This window comes from Botryllus schlosseri, chromosome 6, assembly GCF_051294905.1.
Source record: "Botryllus schlosseri isolate E-star chromosome 6, Bs_hap1, whole genome shotgun sequence".
NCBI classification, from domain to species: domain Eukaryota; kingdom Metazoa; phylum Chordata; class Ascidiacea; order Stolidobranchia; family Styelidae; genus Botryllus; species Botryllus schlosseri.
In genome coordinates this window covers 20,663,381-20,682,625 of record NC_137241.1, presented here as the reverse complement: position 1 = coordinate 20,682,625, position 19,245 = coordinate 20,663,381, and the positions used below count along the sequence as shown (strand labels likewise).

General features: G+C 39.9%; 1 protein-coding gene across 3 annotated transcripts; it reads left to right on the top strand.

Annotated features, from left to right (window-relative positions):
* The first annotated feature begins 19 nt into the window (after nt 1-19).
* Nucleotides 20-18,187, top strand: LOC145441453 (uncharacterized). 3 transcript variants are annotated; one of them, XM_080319323.1, is made up of 7 exons: nt 20-209; nt 2,586-2,783; nt 10,266-10,454; nt 11,398-11,487; nt 13,119-13,253; nt 16,805-16,880; nt 16,951-18,187. In XM_080319323.1, exons 1-7 carry the CDS (start codon nt 170-172, stop codon nt 17,696-17,698), a joined length of 1,476 nt encoding a protein of 491 aa, XP_080175449.1. In that variant the 5' UTR covers nt 20-169; the 3' UTR covers nt 17,699-18,187. The 3 variants fall into 3 exon arrangements, with proteins under 3 accessions (XP_080175449.1, XP_080175448.1, XP_080175450.1); XM_080319322.1 differs by having other exon boundaries at nt 2,583-2,783; XM_080319324.1 differs by lacking the exon at nt 11,398-11,487 and having other exon boundaries at nt 2,583-2,783.
* Nucleotides 18,188-19,245: the final 1,058 nt, after the last annotated feature.

Below are 19,245 nucleotides of genomic sequence, written 5' to 3'. Positions count from 1 at the left end.
GAAGAGCACGAGGAAATATACGATGTTATATTGAACATATTAGGCAGAGCGATCGCGGTTCACTCGTAACGGCGCGCGAAGAATAGTGGAGTCAGCGTAGCATGATGTCGACAGTGCAGTTTAGAAGGCGTTAATGTATGTAATGAAATAGACCGTCTACTACGAAACGATGTTGACACTACTCCATATATTCGCTGTTTTTGGCAGTGGTAAGTTTAATTTTTCGTCTCTAGAATTTGAAAGTTCATGCGACGGCGATACTGATTATTGTTATAATTATAATTTTTGTGTAAAATATAAAGAGAGAGCCTACAGTTTCACGACCAAATCAATATCGCTATATGATTCTTGAGTCAAAAATGGTCGAAATCAGTGCGATATGTGTTATGTCTTACATAGATTCTCCGACTCATTACGGCGTTTCAGTTTTATGTTATGCACCACCATCCATGTTTAAAGCAGGGCATGATATGGTATGGTATGGACATTTTTCCCACACTTCCATAATTTTGCAGTTTTGCCAGAACCATTACGATGATCCTGCTTTCGATTTGTTAAATCGATTGCGTAACTCAGAAAATCGTTCACTGTCAGTGCCAAGTCTATATTCATATCTCAAATTGCGACTGAGATTCACCCACCTTGGTAAATATCTATATGAAGGCGGAACAGTTGTGCAACGCGCATATGAAGGATAATTATATTAGGCTAATTATAATTTGTCCAATCTGAATATCATAAAAACAAACACTTGTTTGAGCTGATAGCAAATGACGTGGTTAATGTAACTGTCTGTTTGAAGCTTTCATTTTGCTTATCATAACTTCCACTCGGTAGACAACAAAGAGGAGTTTTGAAATCGAGAATGCAACATTTACACGTAGATGTGTATCAATTTGCTGAAAATTGAAATCGTTTCATTCGCTTAGCTACGATGATCATCGCGCAATATATTTTTGACATACGCATCATAGTTATCAAAATACGTTGTCAGTCTCGGAGCGACGTAACGCGGTGCCAGCCTCTTAACACGTATTGTAACTTCCCTAAATCTGGTTATCTCTGACAAGAGAATGAACAGCCTGATGTTGGCTAATAAGCAGGGCAAGTTTTTGCAACTTTTGCAACTATTTTTACCGTTTCCGGGGACTTCCTAAATACTCAGAAGTTATATGGTATGGTGTTGTAAGCTGTTCGAAGAAGTTTTATATTGCAACTAGTTGCAACTTATATTTTTTTTCATGCCATTTTTTACTGCAACTTTTATCATGCATTGTGCAAAAAATGTGCAGGAGTGATTGAAAAAAGCATTTTATAAAACTATTTCTAGCATGGTTCTCTCTTTGATTTGCTTAACAAAGAGCCATGAGATGGGTTTGCTGCAACTCAATGTTATCTATGATGCAATGGCTTGCAAGCTGGAAGTTCAAAAACTACAGCCTGGCAACACAGTGTTTCAACTATATATAAATAAATTTATAAACATATAAATTTGAGGTCCTTTCCTCTTTGGTGGACGCACAGGCGAGACGGCTAAGGCGCTGATGATTATACTTTCGCTGGGTCACCTCTTCAGGCTATTAATTTTGTTGAAGTCGCCAACACTAATTAGTAGTGCTACAATGCCTTGGGTCAAGCTAGCAGATATAGGGGTTTGGGGTGTGGTATTTGACTTGTTTTATGGTTATCGCTTTCCAGTCTGACTTTTTGTGGAAAACTATTTCCGCATTGCGTTATTTTCGTAGCGGCCTCGCCAGGCCGTCCGTGAAACGGTAAAGTACATAATTTGACAGCTCTGCAGGAAATGACAGCGAAAGGATGTCATGCAGGTTTCTAACCGAAATAACATAAACTGTATTCATGATCGATTGAATAGCGAAAAAAGAAACGAAACAAGCAGATTCCCTACAAATCGTGAACTTTCGGAGTACCTCATACCCTAATATGTCTAAAAACTATAAATGCAACTTTTTACTTTAACTTTTATTAAAATCAAGTGCAAATTTCCGTCAATTTAAGTGCAACAAAGTTCCCTACTAATAAGGCTAATGAGTAGGATCCGCATATCGATGCAAGAATCGGACATTTTATCCTCTGTCGCAAAATCCCTCATGATTGTAGCGATGTAAAATTATATTCTACGGACAGTACCTTTGTTTTGTGTAATTTTGTAGATAATGTCTTCTTACCACTACCAGCAGTGCGTTACCACACTAGTTTTACATGCCATGAGCAAATAACCCCGTATATATTTGACGTTCCGTCTTCGATGGGTTGGCAGTGGACAACCTACATCGCGGACATATGACACAAAGAAATTGCGGGGATAGAATTGGTGAATCAGGGCTGGTGGATAATTTCAAACTATTAGAATATAAACGCCGGAAAATTTTCGCATAGTAGAACATTGTCTGAGAAGTTGGGCAACTGCGAAATTACGGAAAGAATATCCAATATGGACAATTATAAGTATGGCATGGAAGGATTGAGGCCGGTATAGAGTGTGGAAATTTCCCATTCCATACCATACCATACCCTGTTAAAATGCATTTGGTGAGCACACAGCTATAATATGTCACCAGCAGTTACACCTACGACGGGGAAGGCATTCTGCGCAAAGCAACGTTCGGGAAGCCTTGTCAGCACTGCGAATAACGAAAAGCCGTGGTTCATTGCTGAATATTGTCAGTGGAAGGAACCTTTCCATCTGGATTCCTCGGAGTTTCTACATTTTACGGTTCTCCCTGATTCGGCATGCGAATCGTGTATCTTGGAAGTCGCAGGTATGGATACATTGTTCCAGAACAGTTGGGACTTTTTTAGACACGCTCACTTTTATGATGGTGAATAATGTCGCGCCCCCTTATCCTCACAATTTTCTGTTCACCCCATGAAAGTGTTAGGTTGTCTATAGAAACAATGTTCACTAAATTTGGTTTAATTCCAACCAGGGAATCGAAGTTATTGCCGTCGTTAAATTTGGATTGTGAATAAAAGAGTATTTACGGTGACCAATTCTTTGATTATTTATTATAGTGCCGTAAATACTATTTTATTCAAATCCAAATTTCTCGACGGCAATAACTCCACTTCCACAGGTTGGAATTGAACCAAATTTGGTGAACATCATTTCTATAGACAACCAAACACTTTCGTGGGGTGAACAGAAATTTTTTGTTATTTATTTTTATATAAATAGAAACTTTCTTTTCCTGTAGCAATACAGCTGCTGGTTGGAATTGAACCAAATTTTGTGTGTAGGCTTAAATTAGGTAACCTAACAATTTTATCAAGTAGCCAGTGGGATCTGAGAAAAAAGTCACTTTTGAAGACCCGTACTGTATAACTTGTTTATGAGGTAATACCTGTTGCAAGTATAGAAATCGGTTTCTCACTCTGATCAATATCAATGTAGCAATAGCCTTAAGAATACATCCTGGTCTAGCCAGAATGTATTCTTAAGGCTATATTGGCTATATAGGCTATATTTCTCTACGTAAGTGAAAGCTTCAAATTAGCAGTATTACGCCACGTGGCGTCATAGATTCGCGTTCACGTAGAATATAGGGATGGTGTGAACGTGAGGTTCACGTTTGCGTTCTGTATGTGAACCTCAGAAATTTAGAGGTTTTCGTTCACAAAAGAACCTTGGTAGGTTCTGCATTGTGAACCTCGTTCATATATTACAACTTTCTTTTCATTATAACATCTTTGGTTGAAATTTATTGCATTTCAACTGCGGGCCACAATATGCATGACGCTGGCAGCATAAAAAAATCAACACGAAACGAGCATGCAGCTTGACAACCTCAAAAATTTGACTTGCTTTGTTACATAAGTTTGCTTGAATATTTAGCGACCCTCTGCTGTAAGCTTGGCCCGCAATCACACAACATCACGAGCGAAATACACTACATGCAGGTCGATAAAGAATGATGCTTAGTCAACCAATCGATGAGATTGATATCGTTTTCTAGCAGGCAAGCCGGGTCAATCTTCATTTCATATGTTTATTGTGTCATAAAAACCAAATCTGAGCGATTGGGATGCTGGCTACTGCTGCATGACTTGTTAATGGGTTGATATCGGTAACAAGTATAGAAACTCGTTTTCGAGTCTACTCAATATCAACGTAGCAATACTCATACTTCGAATACATTGTCCCGTCTCGTCTAGGACGCTACGGCGCAATCTTATATTCTCTTACACGCAAGTGCTCGTCGAAATCGTTGGCAAAGCGACGGAAGATATTGATTTTATGGGATTATTTATCATTTGATTTTCCCAGTTGATACAGTTGGCGACGTTTAAAACGTCAATATGTACTTCATCATTGTGGCTTTATGTGGCCCGAGTCGTCGCTAGGTATCGTGTACATCAGAGGTCTCAAACTCAAATGTGCTCGCCGGCCAATTTCCTAGTTTTGATGACGCCGCAGTCCGCAGCATCAATAATAGGGATATTCAATGGCCTTATTTGGCGGGACATTGCAGACAGGCATTTCACAAACATCGTGGAAATGTAATTGACTATTGGACTATTAACGCTTGACACGGAAAAAATCACATTTTCAAATATTTGAATTATATTTTTTTGCCGCCAGATTTTTTTTTAATTAACGAGTTATAGACATCATGTGAGAGGATGCATGATGACATCGTAAAACTATCGGGCTATAATATTGCAACTAGTGGACCTTTGACGAGCAACAACTTTATGTAGAATATTTTAAAATCTACTGAAGATTGATCTGATACCTAAGCATTTGAGTGGTGTAGCCTAATCCTGGTTTTCATGTAGTCGTGATAAGTATACGTTATTGTTACTGTCATTGCCAAGCTCAAATTAAATAAGCGTAAGATTTTGCCTTCGATATATCAATAACAACTTAAATGTACTCATTATGGAGCTATAGTATAATAGCATTGCTTCTTAGCCTTTTTAGTGATCGTACCCCTAGTGTTTCCAGACTATTTTCCAGTTGAATAAATTGGCCAAGAAAATATTCCACAGCATATAGGCCTACAAATTTTACAATGCATCTCTTCCTCCCTGATGTGGTGCTTCGTACACCGATGGGGTCTACGGACCCTGGTTAGGAATCCCTGAAATAGAAATGCCCAATCGTCGAAGAATTCGTTGGTGTTACAGCTGTAGAGCGCAGACATGGGGTGATTACTTCATGAATGTAATCGATTGCGATTACGATTACTTCTGAATCCCGCGATTACGATTACGATTACGATTACAGCAAAATCAGGAAGTAGTTGATTACGATTACGATTACATTGGAAAAGTAATCACGAATACTCACGATTACATTTATTTTGCTTCTTAGAACTAGTCTTAGAAGATCGATTGGAAGACAATATAAGGATTGCGATAAAAAGGCTTTAATGAGATAACAACTTTTTTATAAATGATGCGTTATTTGCGTGTTACGTCATAATGTAACCATTGCCCAAGTTTACAGGGGACGATTTATCGCACCCAACGATTGTATTCTTGCCAGATCTGTAACTGCCGTACCACAAACTCCCCAATAGGGTGGGAAGCGAGCTCGAAGGGGACTCTGAAGTATTTATCAAACCAACATAAATTATCGAGTATTTTCAAGAGATTTATTATACTTGAAAATTTCCTCCGAGCTTCGCGAATAAAATGTCTCTAGATTGCTTGACTTTGAAATGCATACTTCTCCCGTTCAAGAATGAAGCACGCATAATTTCTGGGATTAGGCATTTCGGTGCCGGTGATTACCTCGCCATGACACACCAAAAGACATATTCAGATTCGGCCAACGTACGACTCTACGGATGTGCTACTAAAGAAAGACCTTGACCGAAACTTAGGGTATTTGTCCATTGTCAATAGCCTTGTTGGGTGGCCGTGACTTATAGTCCTGTCCTTACAATCTGAGCCCACAATGAAAATGCCACCCGGGGCACCCACAGAGGAATAAAAGCATGCCAATTTGTGTGTGTATCTCACGTAGGGTTACCATATTTTGTAATTATGAAAAGAGGACACTTTTTCCAAATTTACAGACTTGCGATACCTAGGCATATCATACTTTGAAAATCTAAAAAGAGGACACTTTTTTCAGAAATTTGAGACTTGCAAAACCGGAGAAGAATTCTCAAAAATCGGTGAATTTTTCCCACTTTGTGATCGGTTGACTAAAAAAATAAAAAAAATAAAAATAAGGTCAACTTTATTCGCTCAGAGCTCAAATCACCGTTTTTCACTCCGAAATACCCGCCGGAGCGTCACTTCTGTGCTAATTTACGGCATATCACTAGCATTTTGCTCTAAATGTGACCTAAATTTTCTAAAAAGAGGACAAAACCTCAAAAAAGAGGACAAAAGGTCGTCCTCCGAGGGCACTTTCAAAAAAGTCAAAAAAGAGGACAAATCCTCTTAAAAGAGGACGTATGGTAACCCTACAATACCGGATAGAAATCCTGAGAAAATGGCAAATGTTTCCCACTTAGTAGTCGGTTGACTAAAAACAAATTGTCAGCTTTCCGGCTCAGCTCCCGAAATTGCCGCCGGGGCGTTACTTTAGTGCTGATTTACTGTATCTCAGTCGGATTTGGCCCTATATTTAACCAAAATTCTCAAAAACGAGGACAAGATCTCAAAAAAGATGGCGTTTGGCCGTCCGCCAAGGAAACTTTCAAACAAGTCAAAAAAGAGGACAAATCTTTTTAAAAGAGGACGTACGGTAACCCGAGTCTCACGAAAGTTTACGTTTGGGCGACTATACGCAATATCTTTTTGATTATATAACAGACCAAAGGTCACGAATTAACAACATGCAATAAAGTAACTATAACATCATACCAAATGCTATAATTATGACTCAAGTGCCCCCATATCTAGTATCAACACGTAAATCTGACTATCGAGGGATGAGAGAGGATTGAAAATGAATAGGAATATAATGCAATTACCAATATTATTGAAGAAATTCAGTCTTCACCTTGAAAATTGACCAGCCTATGGGGGGCCCAAGACCAACGTTTCGAGTGGGGGACGAATTGCTGTTTTGGTTCTGATTCTAGCTACGACCTACGCAAGCATGGTGTATATGTGGATGGCCATGGCGGCAGGTCCAGATGATGAGTAAATAATTGTGAAATAACGATTGGTGCCCGTTTGAAGTAGAGTCATATGACAATATAAGTAAGCGTGAGCCTAAAATTATGCGTTCAACTTAGTACAGTCATTGCAAGCTGCCGTCTCGAGAAACGGCAAAGCACGGTGCAGTTATTATATATATCAGCAGCTGTTGATTTTTAATGTTTCGTTGCGGAAATCGTATTGTTGTATTTGACGAGTACAAAATTTCAAATCTTTGTCCGGTGGTACATAGACCCAGGACCGCAACTGCCGCACCCCAAATCCCTCAATTGGGGGGCGAGCTCGAAGGGGGCCCAAAATTTTTTCGTGAATTAGCATAAATTATAGAGAAATTTTTGAAAATGTATGCAATTTTTTCAAGAATTTTTCGCGCTCCGCGCGATTGGAAGCTTCCAAACACCTTGCTTTAGGGGTATCCTTTCCCCAAGAAAAAAATACGCAAGATTTATAGAAATGGGCATATCGGCGCTGGCCTTTACGTCGCCACGATACACCAAGACATATAAAGTTTTAGGCCATGTAACATGCGATTTCAAGTGTACCAGAACGATCGGCAGCGAGAGAACTTTGGCCGAAAAGGACTGCCCTTATGCTGACCGAAAACTTCGTTATATATACAAAATACATAGATTTAATTGTCCATTGGCGCCTGAATGACTGGCGCCGGATGTTCCTGTCTTGGCAATCTGAACCTCACAAGACAAATGCCATCCCGCAGTTTAGTAGCGTATACGTTTGGGCGATTCTATATTTTTTGATATAGCAGACATGAGGTCACGAAATAACATCATGTTACGGAGTCGTACCCAGGGGCCCTACAATTTCCAAGACACCTCACTCAGCTCTACCGGAAAATCTGATTACGTGAGTAGAGAGGACAAAAAAATTGAGGGCAATATATATGCAATTCCCGATCTTAGTGACCGATTTTATCATGAATTAAGGAAAGTTTTCGCGCTTCGCGCTGGCTTACTGAACGGTGTGGCTAGTGTCGTGGCAAAAGAAAACAACGTGATTGGGGTCGGTTTATCACCCTATGTGAGTCCAAGACCCATTTGTTGTTTTTTTGGGGGGGCTGACGAAGTGCTGTTTCGTTCCTGCCAACGGGTATGCGCCCGAAGTGGTTTAATTACTATTGAGTGGTCCTACCTTTTGTAGCACACCTAACTCAGCTCCGCCTGTGTTATCTGATTACGTGATCAAAGATAGGATAATAATTGATAGCAATCTATATGCAATTCCCGATCATAGACCGATTCAATCAGGAAATAGAGAAATTTTTCGCGCATGGCGCGGTTTGGGCCAGAAAAGCTGACTCAGTAAACGGCCCCAATGTAGATGATAATTATCGGTAAGCAGCGCAAAGCCTGGGGGGTCTGGGGGTTAGGTTTATCATAATAGGAGGGGGCTCAAGACCAACGTTTTTTTTGTGGGGGGGTGGCTGACGAAGTGTTGTTACGGCCCTGCATAGACCTACTACTTGCCAAACAGCAACAGTCAAACTGCGTTTAACTATAGGCATAGCCAAACATCAATACATAAGTTACTATTTGAAACTATAGGCAGAGTGGTGATTATTATCCTGCTGCGAGGTAGTGGCGTCCGGAGTGTATTGATAACCAGATATACACCACGGTGGGTGTTCTTACTGCTTACAATCACACTACGATGTACTTCGAATATCTATTTACTATGTGTGGATGCTTCTTACGCAATAGCGATCAAGCTAATACTTCTGACGTAATAATGAGCAGTGGCGTTTGAAAATCAGACGCTTGTGCCATCACTAACTTGGAATAATATCTCTTCCTTGTTCGTGAATGTTCAGTTTATGTCATAGTATTTGGACAAATAAAAAGTAATCGTTCTTTCACGAAGACATCGATTAGATATGGGAAGTAGTCGATTACGATTACGATTACTTCGGAATTTTTTCAAATGTAATCGATTGCGATTACGATTAGGCCTACTTCAAAACGCTGTAATCGTCGTAATCGATTACGATTACTAATCGCGATTACCCAATGTCTGAGAGCGTACTACCACCTTACTCGTCACCGATAATAACATGGATGGAAGAGAAAAAACAACATGCAGCATGTAACCAACTATATACATCGCGGGGGCAACAGAATACCCATGGTTGCCGTACTGACCTGATTAGATAGCTATATATCCTACCCTGCGCAAGCTACGACCTTTTGATATATTACTATTTCCCCTGACAGTTGCATACATTGATGCGTCCGTAGGATTGCCAAGTCACCATTCCGAGTCGCAAGTATTCCGATTTCAGCGTTTGACCCGACTCAACTCGAGTCATTTTTATTCAATCTCCCATGCAGTCAATCCGGAATCGACTAATTTTACGAGAAGGTCGCACCAAACCAAATCACAATTTTCAGTCACGAATCATGAACGGTCATGTTTTATCATCATGAACTAGAAATGCAACGTAATAGCTGATCTTCTACCGCATGGTAGCTTTTAAAAGTGATGTGATAGTGATGTGTGTTGAGATTTCATTGATTTTTTATAGTAGTTTTTGAGTGAACTTTTAAGTTCTTATATCTAAAAAAGTCATATGCGACTTGAAAATATTGTTGATTACTTGAAATTCCAAAATGCAGTCGCGGGCCGCACAGAATGCCCTCGCGAGCCGCGTGTTTGAGACCTCTGGTGTATATTGATATAGGCTACCATTTCACTGAAATGTAGGGTTGGAATTAGCAATATGACGTCATGTCATAGTTTCACGTTCGCGTTCTTCTTGCCATCATATTGATCAAAATGTCCAAATCGCCGTGGTGCAAAAAGCCTCCGATGCGAAAAGCCCCACGGCATGTTTTTGTACATAATAATAATAATAATAATGAGCAATATGACGTCACGCGATGTCACGAGGTTCACATTCGCGTTCGCGTTCGCGTTCACGCAGAAACTTTCAAAAAGGTTCGGGTTCACTCGACCTGAACCTTTCAGAGGTTCACATCCCTTTTACAATCCTTCAAAAAGGTTCGCGTTCACACGAGACAGAACTTTTCAGGGATTCGTACCATCCCTAGTATGTATATCTATAATCGTATATTTTATGGGTTTATTCTTTGACTGATATACAGGTCGTGAGTTTGCCGCAACAAACGACACTTGCATTGTAGTGTCGACCCTTCCTTATTCCTGCCACCAATCTAAGCATATTGGCTGCGAATACACAACGGCTTCCGACGGCTTCCTATTCGGCATCGAGTCGAAACGTCGAGGAGAAAGACTTAAAATCAGGTACAAGTACCTGAATTGTGAGAAACCTGGTATGTACATTTGTATATTCTTACACAAGGTATGGAACGTAGTAGCTCCTTTTAGCCAACGGTTTTTGACATCACCAAGTGTTCCACATGTTCCACAACAACAACGACGGCCGCCTTTCGTTGGATAGTTTTATTTTCATTTTTAGTATACATGGTGTTGCGACATCAATGAATATTTTACTCCGGTATGAAACTATTTTATATGACATCCTAACAGCCGACTTATTGCACGTTTTCCGACAGCCGATCATTTTGGCAGCATACTTCGCGTATTAGTCGTCTGCTGGCCCAAACTTCATATGAGTTGGTGTGTCGTGACCCGCTAATTACCACCGCCGAAATGACTGAGCGATGTTGGAAATATACCTCTCTTTAAGAATTGCGAATAAAGTCGGGTTCATTTATACAACTTATGAGCAACTTTTCCTGGGAGGAAGGTACGCAAATTAAAATCGCGAAATCTATCGACACTAAATAGCGCGAATGACGAAGGAAATTTTCAAGTTTAATAAATCTCTTTACTGTATATTGATCCCTCGCAAGTGAGGAGTTTGGGCTGCGGCAATTACAGTCCTGGCCACGACCCATTGGTGCTGAAATCGTGGTTGCTCTTCGTCACCGTTGCGAATATCGATATTCAGTACGCTAGATTAGAATCGTAAATATGGGTTTTCGTGCGGATGCTGTACGCAGCCGATTCAAATATCAATTTTCGACTGCAGTTGACAATACGTCTGGGATAGTTTTTTGTTTATGGTTTGCTTATTGTAGAAATACACACCGGTCGTATTCTGATTTGGAAAGTAACGTGCCGAATGTAATTAATTCGTGTAAATCACTTATACCTGAAAATACTTGAAGGTTTTCGATTTCTGCCCTCTTATATATACATATCGGACGACATCTTCAACCTAATAAAATTCAAACTCTTCGTTTGCACCAGATCGCACAACGCTATCACCTACAATTTCCCTGAGCAATATGCCGTCACCAACTCCAGTATCAGTGTTACTTCCAACAATAAACACAACAAGTGAGTTAATGATATCTATATAGGCCATATATGTAGTTATTATCGAATATAGATTTTATCAGCGTTAGAATGCTATCTGGATTGTGGAAGACGTATGACTAAAGGTTTCTAACAAACGTCATCAAGTGATATCATTACGACTATTTGGAAATTCGGTATCGGTCATTCGTGGCATCATAATATATGCGTCACCACGCTCATGGAATTGAAAGTTTAAACCTACTGATGATTTATGTTCCGATGGAGATAAAAAGCAAGCATTTTTGGTGGACATGAGGGCAGACTGCATTTCCATTTTTGCAATGACCATCAGAGCAAGGTCGCTTCATAACGATCGAAAATCAGACATTGGCATTATGGGAGTTTTCTCAAATGCATTATTTTCCTGTTCATAACTATTGTTTATAATGGTTTGCGATTCATGCTGTCGTAATTACGCATTATTGGTCATTTTTAGCATCGAATGCTCGAAGCTCCTTCAATTTGCAGTCAAGGATTCATGATATGGGGCCAAGTACTGATAGTGATTGACGCCAACGTCCTTTTTCAAAGAGTAATAAAAGAATATTCGCAAATATAATTTAAGTATTTAATTCGTGGCGAGCACGATATGGTTAACCCAGTGGTTCCCAACCTTTTTATCCTAATTCCCCATTTCCGATTTATTACGAGCCTCCATTCCCCAACTAAAAACTCAATATTCATATCTATCCTTTAAAGTGCTACCTCTAATAAAATTCTGCAAGACTTTGCTTAGTATATAGTAGGTACTACTGGTGATTGTTAAGATCCCCGGAATTGATCAGCACACAATAAAATTAACGCAGCGGTGAACTGGTAACCGTAAACGCACCTCCGTAAATATATGTATCCACCCCGGCGCGCAGCCAACAGAAAAATAGGAGGGGTTTGAAAATTTTCCAAATGTTGCGGGGTAGCATCAATTTACATACGTAAATACCGAATAATATATGGGTCAGATAAACTTCCTAATGTTGACGAACTCATGCGTGCGATACATATATATATATATATAAGCCGCCCTAAACTACACTTTCGCACAATACTGAAAGAACTTGAAATTAACATAAATATGTAATTTCCTTTGTAACGAGTCCAGATGCGCTATCAATTAGCGAGTCCACGATCTCCCTTGAATACATGTTCAGCAATATAAGCTCTTATTACAACGAATCAGAATTTTTCTATCACTACGTTTCGTGACCGATGATGGTGTACAAATGAATAAAAACATGTCTGGAGATCGCGTGTCGCTATCCAGGCAATTCTCGCTAATTGGAGGCACTGATAATATGAATCGCTGAATTGCTAATGAGCTATGAAATATTCGGTCGGCATTTCAAAACGACATTTAATATAGGAGAATAATACTGTAAAGATTTTTTGCAAAGTGAGTCTATTCCCCACCAAAAATCCCGAAATTCCCCACCAGTGGGGAATTCCCCACTGTTTGGGAACCACTGGGTTAACCCAACGACAAGATGTAACAGAGAGGGATTGAAAAGGTTAACCATATTTTTCTATCAACTGTATACATTGTCCATACTGTGAGGCGTATGGTCGTCAGTAATAGTGGACTACGAAATTCCAAGCATTGTACGCAATTACAGATACAGGTACCAACGGCACTGCTAACTCTAGTCGTATCCCCGTCAGCGATGCCATCAGAGCCAGGCATTGGAATTTCAATGACTCGATCACGGAAAAAAGCGGAACGGTTACCAACGTAAAAGTCACGACTCCAAGTAAATTTAGATTGCCTTTTGAAGTCTCAATTTTCACCTAGCATAGCATCCTATAATTGTTTGAATCAAATGTCAATGGATCGCCTTCCGACTACCGTAACTTTCCATGTATAATACGCAGTTTACGCAACGCACCCATAAAATGGCATTGTAAATTCCGGGGAAAAGCCTGTACCCATGCATAGTACGCACCCTGAACTCTCAGTACATGAATTGTACATGAGTATATGCCGATTATACTAGCTTCTCGTGTTGACGAACTTGCGCGTATAAGTTACCAGCGATGGTTATGGTTTAGTACTTCACAGTATTAGCGAAAAATGATTACGCACGTTGAAGTCAGCTCGCGGCAGTTCGATGTCATTTTGTTTTGTGATGTCAATGTTGAACAATAAAGACATAAAGATCGCTAATCATCATTATACACTTAACGGCATCGTCTCTAAACGAGTGAAGACAGCAGCCAAAGTCCCGCGGGCCGTATGTTGCCGTCCTTTCATTATACAGGGGAAAAATTGCAATTGAACTCTTGAATTGAGTCTGGTCATCAATCAATGACAAATCATTGTGTTCAACGATGAACTTGATGGTTAATTACTCCATGGCAGGTCACAATAATTTCCGGGCTAGAAATGGTGAATACGGCTCTTCCATTTATGGTTAAAGGCGAGCAATAACTGTTGAGTTTGGCCAAGGAAATGTCGTCGAGATTACCGAGCTGTAATCTTCCTTATCTTCTCATCAGCACTTGAAGGAACTGCTCCGCACTGCTTAGACGTCATATAAGCCTGATTTTGAACACCTTGCAGCCCACGTGGAGACGCATCGTATCACCACAAAATAATAAAGTTCATTCGATAACCTACATTTCATTGTGACGTCATAAATTTATATCTTTGGGGTTGTGGCTTTTTTAAAGCTAAGATTTTTGATATGCGGCCGAAGCAGCCACTACATAGGATAGCGCTGGACAGCGCACACGTCAAAACACCTAATGTCACAAATTATCTCACTTCCATTGAGAGCTAAACGAGGTGCACTTAACATTCTATAGCAGTGGTTCTCAACCTTTTTGCCGTCGCGTACCCCTTTTGGACAGTCTTGGACCCCAGCGGAACCCTGAAGTTTCCGTACAAATTTAGCTCAATTATCGTACAACCTTCATATGACTTGTGCGAAATTACGGTAGGATAGTGATAAACAGCAACAAAATCACTTATCTTGATAACACATCATATATTATGTAGAAATGGGATCCATTTTTAATATTTACAATCGAATTTTGCAGGTGCATTCATTGAAATAAGTGACCGTGTCTTGAAAATCCGCGCTTTCGATTTGATATCAGCGAGTGCTGAAAATCCATATCCACAAAAATATGTGGTGGCAAATGTAGGATAATCTCGTGACGCTTTCAGCGACACCATTAGCGGCATAAGGTATCAAAATTTAGGGACACATTTTTTGATGAACGTCCTCCCAAGCCCTTTCTATCCGGCAACTCATCTATAAGTTTTATTTGAATAGTGGTTATGCATATTACAGAAGAACCTGGATCATGAATGTCTATTTCTAGCCATTTTTGCTCACTAATATGCTGAGACTTGTAAACATTTCGAAATCACCCTGATTGACCTTACTACTTCAATTTTTTTTTTTCACAAACCTCGACATACCATCTTCAAATAGCAATGTGTTTGTATCGTTAGGCTACTGTCATTCTGACAATTAAAATGAGTTTCCACAGTGGGATATTTCATCTCAGACGGCCATTTTTGTAATGTAAGTCGTGAATTATTAGCAGCTATGAAGCTAATCTGTCTCGTGCTTGACCTAATTGAAACAATTACAAATGACGCAATAATCATTTGGCAAATTTGGAGGTCTCGCGGACCTGCGGTTGAGAACTCCTTTTCTATAGAGACCTTCATCATATGTTGATGCATCCCATATGAAATGTCAATGCCAGTCGGACAGGTAGGTCTAGGTCAGTGGTTCCCAACCTGTGGTACGCGAAGGTCTTCCAGGTGGTACGCGAGTAGATTCTGTTTTTTTTTTCGACCGAAGGGAGTTATTAGTTCAGGTGTCATTGATTTTGAATTTTTTGAAGGTTTTTGACTAGTGGTGAAAAACAATTCTATGCATCCTAACAGCCCTGACTGATGATGACTAGTTTAATAGAATTTGGAATTACTATGGATATTTTTTTGACATGTCTGTGGACATTTTGTCAAAATTGAAGCGTTAGGTCAAAAAATTGTCAAAATTGTTTGCAAAGTCAAAAAGTTTTTGATCCCTCCATTTCGTTTGTATCGTAGATTTTGCACTGTCGGTGAACTTATCATTTGGTATTTTACAGCCTGTAGCCTACTTTATGGGCCCACAGACGGCCCATTGCTTGCTCATCGTGAATCATGAACAGTCAAACCAAACAAATATGTTGACAATTGACATGTTATGGTCAACGTACCGCAGTATCCAACTGAAGCAAGACTGCGTGGGCATTGTATGGTTCTTGTACGAAGAAGCGCATGATGAAAAATTGTGATGTAGACAACATTGTCGAAATGAAGCAACACGGTGTGTCACCAGCAGTGTACGCACAACTTCAGTGTTGTCAGTCAACAACTGTTGCTGTTGAACGTTCTTTCTCCATTCTTGGCAAGCTATTAAGTATGGACAGACACTTTCTACCCGAGAATGTAGGATACAGTATCTTTCGTTGTAATGCAAAAATTATTAATTAACTGTACCCATGGCCTACTAAAAACATATTGGATATTGCATTGCACATTGTTTTAGTTGGCCATGCTCTACCATAATACGTGGTGTAACTACTGGAATTCTTCATTAGGCCAGATATCGTTAAAAAAAAATGAAAAGTTTTCTCATTTAAAAATTTGTCAGTTTTGAGTCAAAAATGCTTTGTCAGGTCAAACTGCTTCGTAAGGACAGACAGTCGCATCCAGAAATGAATATAAGTAGTACAATTTTAACATTGTGTACGAAAACACCTAATTTGCACTCCCGAGGTCAGAATTAAGTTTTTTAAGGTCAAAAAATGTCAAAATTTTGATTTCAGGTCAAAATCCTCCGTTGTTTAGGTAGAAAAATCGCCCTAGTTATTAGTTAATACACCCCACATAGATCAAACACGTGATTATGACGTCATAAATGGCGGAAACATTTTTGACCGCCCACGGCGCGCGTAACTTATGTAGGTGGTACGCGAGCACTGCATAAAAGCTCGAAGTGGTACGTGGATAGAAAAAGGTTGGGGACCACTGGTCTAGGTCTATAGATGGATGATGGCAAAGAGAGGAAAACGCCAGACTCACATCATTTACTGCTACAAGGCCTTATATAGCGTTACCGTAGTTGGAAATATGAAAAGAGTACACTTTTAAAAAATTTCCAAACTTCCAAAACAGGAGTCAAATCAAGTGTGCCTCTGCTTTAAGTATGAATGACATTGGCTAAGTGATATCATAACTATGCACTCTCGACAATATATTGCTTGTCGTAGTATTGACGTGTCAATACTTCTGCAGACGAATGGATGATTGCTGTTGGTGTGGGATGTGGCTTGGCCCTACTGGTAACAGCTGCGACAATATGCTTCATTCGGTGAGTAGGGCCTATCGGTCCTCGACATCAGTAGTTGTAAAACCAACGGTTGGAATTTTTGCTTTTTCAGAATGAATCGTGTCAGGTTAAAGCGTACAGCGACTCTTAATATGGAAAATCGGAATACTGTCCATTTTCACCAGGAACCGGGCAACCCAAATCCGGATGTTTTGACCTGTGGGGCTTATCCGCCTATGCTACGCGGTCTTGAGACTCAACAAGACCAAGAAAATCCGTACGAAATCCCCATAGCTTTGAATAGCAAGCCTTCAAATCGCACCGCATGCAACGGCCATGCAGATGTTCACAGTCCAAGGAGTCTCGCAGCAGACGAGGAAATGACGACAGCAAATTTATATGAATCAATAAACACGATGCCAAGTAACAATCGGTCACACTCTGCCTCAGTTTCCTTGCCGTATGTCAAGATGGACCTGACTAATAGGAAATCCACTAACGCAGCGTCGACAGCTACCAACGCGAAACGTAACGGCGATCTGTATACTGATTACGAGGTGATGGCACCGTCACCATCAGTTTCTCCTCGCAACGAAATCGATTGTGTGACATCACAAAGAAAGTACGGAGACAGCCGTTCCTCACACACTTTTCGATTTGATTCCGGAACTAGTCACGAAAGTCATTATAGCTATAGCAACGACGTACGACCGGTACCAGGCGGCGTTGTCATGAATGAACAGACATCGCATCCAAGCATCGACGGATACTACACAAATGAAAATCTCAGTCGTGTAAGATCGAAATCCGCGTTTACTAAGCAGATATTGCATAGTAATTCAGGCTACGAAAACGTGTAAATTATAGGCAGTGCTGGCTCGCGTCATTGAGAATAAAAACCAAATTGTGATGACAGGATCTTCATGCCGTCAGCTCGTCATCTCACAATCACTTGTACCACATGTACGCATTCATCTGCAGCGCGTGCGGATTTCATAACATCGCAATCCTTCATGGTACTTTCATTTTCCCACATAAACGACAACGCTAACATGTATATCACGTATTGTAATGATTTATCATATTAGACAATGCGTGATGGATGAATTAGTGATGCCATGTTGGTTGCGCGACTTGGGATATGGTGCTTCCAGAGGTGGTCAGTAACGAAGTACTTCTACTTTGACGAAGTGCTCAAGTAGGCTATTTTTCCACTACTTGAAATACTTATCCAAGTCCATCTAATTTTCCGCTACTTCTGCTTCGTAATGATTTGTGATTTACTTACTTACTTTTCGCTCTTTTCAATTTGTCAATAAAAGTATTGTAGTCCTCTAATTAGAGACAGAGACTGAAGTATTTCAAGGCTGTTATTACAGAGTATCAACGAGAATTAAATTTTCGCACAACTTCAGTAAAGTCCAGCATTTTCGTCGCCCTTCGCGCAAAGTAGATATGGAGTGACAAATATGTTTTCATGAAAGTATCGGTGAATATAACTTTGGTAGCGGGTTGCGTTCACACCGCAGTTTTCCCTATATGACATGTTTCATCACAGAAAGTATGTCCCATCAAAACATTCGGAACTACCGTTTCGCAATCTATAGCTTCTTCCTATGACATCGTAATCTAGCAGTGCATGGCGTGTCCTAATCTGGAAAAGTGATCTCTGACTTTTTGGGCGTTAGACCTGCTTTACCGGACCGACGTTGAAGCTTTCTGGACAAAAGAGATGAAATATATTTCCCGCTTTTTAGAAACAGTATTTGTAGTTCTTTTTAATATACAGTATCATAACTTTAGGTTATTCTACTCCATTTCAGTTAATTTTGTCTGGAGAAGTTACATGTTGACGTTTAAAACCAGATGTAGTATTGCTTCTGTTGTATAGAAATAAAGTTACGTTACATGACATTTTATGATCCGTCATATTAACGTATGCTAATCGCATACACACCGTATCCCATATAATTTCTACTTATTGCTCTTTATCTAACTAAACTCTGGGGAAGGGCGCCATGCCATAACATTTTCAGAAACAAACAAAATAACAGAATCGCTTTTCCATAGCAAAACTATCATTTACATCCCATGATGCAGTCGAAACTTTATCCTTTCCGGGATGCATCAATATGAATAAAAGCTCTCCGCAGGCTCGGCATGGATCATAATGCAGCATTTGACATTCCATGAGAACGTATGAGTATTTTCACTACTACTAACTTACTTACTTGCGTATAGTTAAAGCCAGCCAATTAAACAATTTCATGAAGTAGCTTCAGGTTGTTTTTAAAAGTATTACTTCTACTCGTCTTCAGTAGATTTTTGCGTCACTGCTTTTACTCCTACTTGAGTAGCTTTCTTGACAACTCTCACCATCTATCGGTGTTCTACTTTTATGGTCGCT

What these genes read in the sequence shown, in the direction of transcription:
- LOC145441453 (XM_080319322.1), top strand. Translation starts at nt 170, where the DNA reads ATGTTGACACTACTCCATATATTCGCTGTTTTTGGCAGTG. An exon ending in GTGTATCTTGGAAGTCGCAG is followed by an intron (nt 2,784 to 10,265) that starts GTATGGATACAT and finishes ACTGATATACAG; the next exon opens with GTCGTGAGTTTGCCGCAACA. An exon ending in CGTAAAAGTCACGACTCCAA is followed by an intron (nt 13,254 to 16,804) that starts GTAAATTTAGAT and finishes ATACTTCTGCAG; the next exon opens with ACGAATGGATGATTGCTGTT.